This window comes from Triticum dicoccoides, chromosome 7A, assembly GCF_002162155.2.
Source record: "Triticum dicoccoides isolate Atlit2015 ecotype Zavitan chromosome 7A, WEW_v2.0, whole genome shotgun sequence".
Classification (NCBI taxonomy): domain Eukaryota; kingdom Viridiplantae; phylum Streptophyta; class Magnoliopsida; order Poales; family Poaceae; genus Triticum; species Triticum dicoccoides.
Genome location: NC_041392.1, coordinates 180,414,242 through 180,416,718, shown reverse-complemented (window position 1 = coordinate 180,416,718; position 2,477 = coordinate 180,414,242). Strand labels below are relative to the sequence as shown.

The window sequence follows — 2,477 nt, the reverse complement described above, 5'->3', positions numbered from 1 at the left end:
TTTATCACTCAAAACTGTCATAAAATGGTGGTTATTTTACAATTTCGGGACCTTTCTATGGAATTTGTTAGAGATGCTCTTCGCGGACATGTCTTTCTTAGATTGTGCATTGTAAAAGTTAGGGGTTTGGTAGTGTTTGGTAGTGTACCCTGATGAGTGACGATCATAGATTTCTGGCCTTATTTCTGGCCTCGACTGCTTTGGTGAGTACATGTTGCCATGGATGAAAGGTCCGAGAGTATGGTTCAAAGAAATGAAGCCAAAAAAAGAAATAGGAGTTCTATTACTCAAAAAAGAATCAAGAAAGCAAACGGGAGCGGCAAACTGAACTGGGGACATTTTCGGATTCAGATAAGGAAATCTGACGCGCCTAGTCCAGCCAGCGTCTTTAAATATCAGAACACAGCACCTTCGCGTCCCACAACACCTTCCCGGTCCCGCAGACAAACCTCTCCCAAATCCCAGTCGCCCGCCCGCCCTCGATCGACAGCACCCTTTCCTAACTGCAGTAGAACCCTAGCAGCAGATCGGGCATCCGCCGGCCGGGATGGAGGGGCTCGACGTCGACGACGTCTTCCACCACTACCGGCTGAGCCCCACGGAAGTGGACGCCGTCACCTACTACCTACCACGCCTCCTCTCCGGCGAGACTCTGCACGGCGTCGACAAGCTCATCCACCGCGCCAACATCTCCGGCTGCGAGCCCAAGGATCTGACCGCCCGGTACGCGCCCGTGCCGCAGGCCGTGAGCAGCGGCGACCGGTTCTTCTTCACCACGTGCAAGAGCAAGAACGGGAACAAGCACCGGAGCGTGCGCGGCGCCGGCACCGGCACCTGGACCATCCAGAAGACCACGGAGATTTGCCACGCGGGAGTCAAGGTCGGCGAGGTCAAGAACCTGTCCTTCAAGAAGAAGGGCAAGTCCACCGGCTGGGTCATGGAGGAGTACCGGTGCCTGCTGCCGGAGGCCACCGTCAGCGACGGGGTGAAGGTCTTCTGCAAGATGCACTTGGCTCAGCATGCCCCTGACGCGGCCCGACAGGAATCGGAAGCGTACAAGCTTCAACAACCGCAACCGGAGGCCGTGACCCAGAGCACGCACGCGCAGAAGAGGCCAGCGACCGCTGCCGCCGCCGAGCCTCATCCGGCGCGCCCTCAGAAGAGGATGCGCGGTGCCGTCCCGGTCCCGGCACCTGCCACATCGTCGTTCACCGCTGCAGCACCGGTTTTCTTGCCGGATGAATCCGTACCTGAAGCTGACGACGACATGGCCCGGTTCTGTTGCACAATCGATGAGCTTCTCGGGTCACAAGCGGAGGAAAATCTCCCGGTCGGAGCTACTAACAGCATCGAACAGAACTTCTACTTGGAACCAGAGGGGCTTTTCGCTGATGCTGCAGAAGAAATCGTCCCGCTCGAAGCTGACGAGCTGGAGTTCCTTAGGACCTTCCTCGATGAAGAAGCAGAAGAGTCGACGAACGACAAGTCATCCATTGCCCAAGACGTGGGGACTTACAAGCCGCCGCCGCCGATCATCTTCCATGATCCATTTGAAGCAGCGTGGAAGGCCGAAGAGGCGCTGGAGAAGGAGAAGAGGTGCAATGCCGCGGCCAATCTTCACGCTGGAGGGCACAGCAACTTCTTCTCGCCTGCAAGTGTCTACTAAGTCCGATGTTGAAATTGCTTTCAAAGTGTATACGAGGATACTCACTGGCTGATGTAATAGTTCGTCCATGTACGATCGCCACGGATGTACCTCTGAGCAATTTGCTCCACTTGTTCATGCAAGCTAGTAAAACTGTTGTTGTTCTTCTTGCTCCTGTGATGGATTTCTGAACCTTGCATTCGCTCCTGCACTAGTACTTCTGCTCTGTTTCCTGTGATGGACCATGTTAAAACTGCTCTTATCTTTTTGTATTAGGCTCACATAAGCAAGCATGATGCACTTATGATCTGGCCAACCACAGATAAGTAGTAGGAGTAACTATGTTTGTAAATCAAAACTGTTTCACCACTCTTGATAATTTGCAGAACACCTACAAGTTCATAAGTTGCAGAGCAGATTCAAGTTGTGGCAAAAAAGAAAATTTGTTCTGTCTATTTACAGTGTGGAGTAAACAGTTATTACAGTGTCAATGTTCATGATTTACAGTGTGGTGTAGTCATATTTTTCCTTGAAATCTAAGTGCAATCTGTCTGTCTTGTTGCTAACTGAATTTACAGTATCTAAGTGATCTCCAAATTCTGCAGTATTTATGTCATGACTTACTGAACTATGTTGTCTTTTTGAACAATGCCTTGATCTAGCTAGTTGTACTTTAGCTCCATAGTTCTGTGTAATTTGTGCCTTAATTTTGTTGTTCCTGTGCTTTTTACTCCTTAATTCACACATGTACAGGAAGAACAAGAGGTTAAATTGAACCTAACCCTCCAATGTTATATGTTTGGAACTCCTTTCTGAAATCCCTTTTGTTATT

At 50.4% G+C, this 2,477-nt stretch overlaps 1 protein-coding gene across 1 annotated transcript; it reads left to right on the top strand.

Moving 5' to 3' along the window:
- Positions 1-547: 547 nt before the first annotated feature.
- Positions 548-1,666, top strand: LOC119333358. Its single transcript, XM_037606281.1, has one exon. The coding sequence runs from the start codon at positions 548-550 to the stop codon at positions 1,664-1,666; it is 1,119 nt and encodes a 372-aa protein (XP_037462178.1).
- The last annotated feature ends 811 nt before the right edge of the window (positions 1,667-2,477 follow it).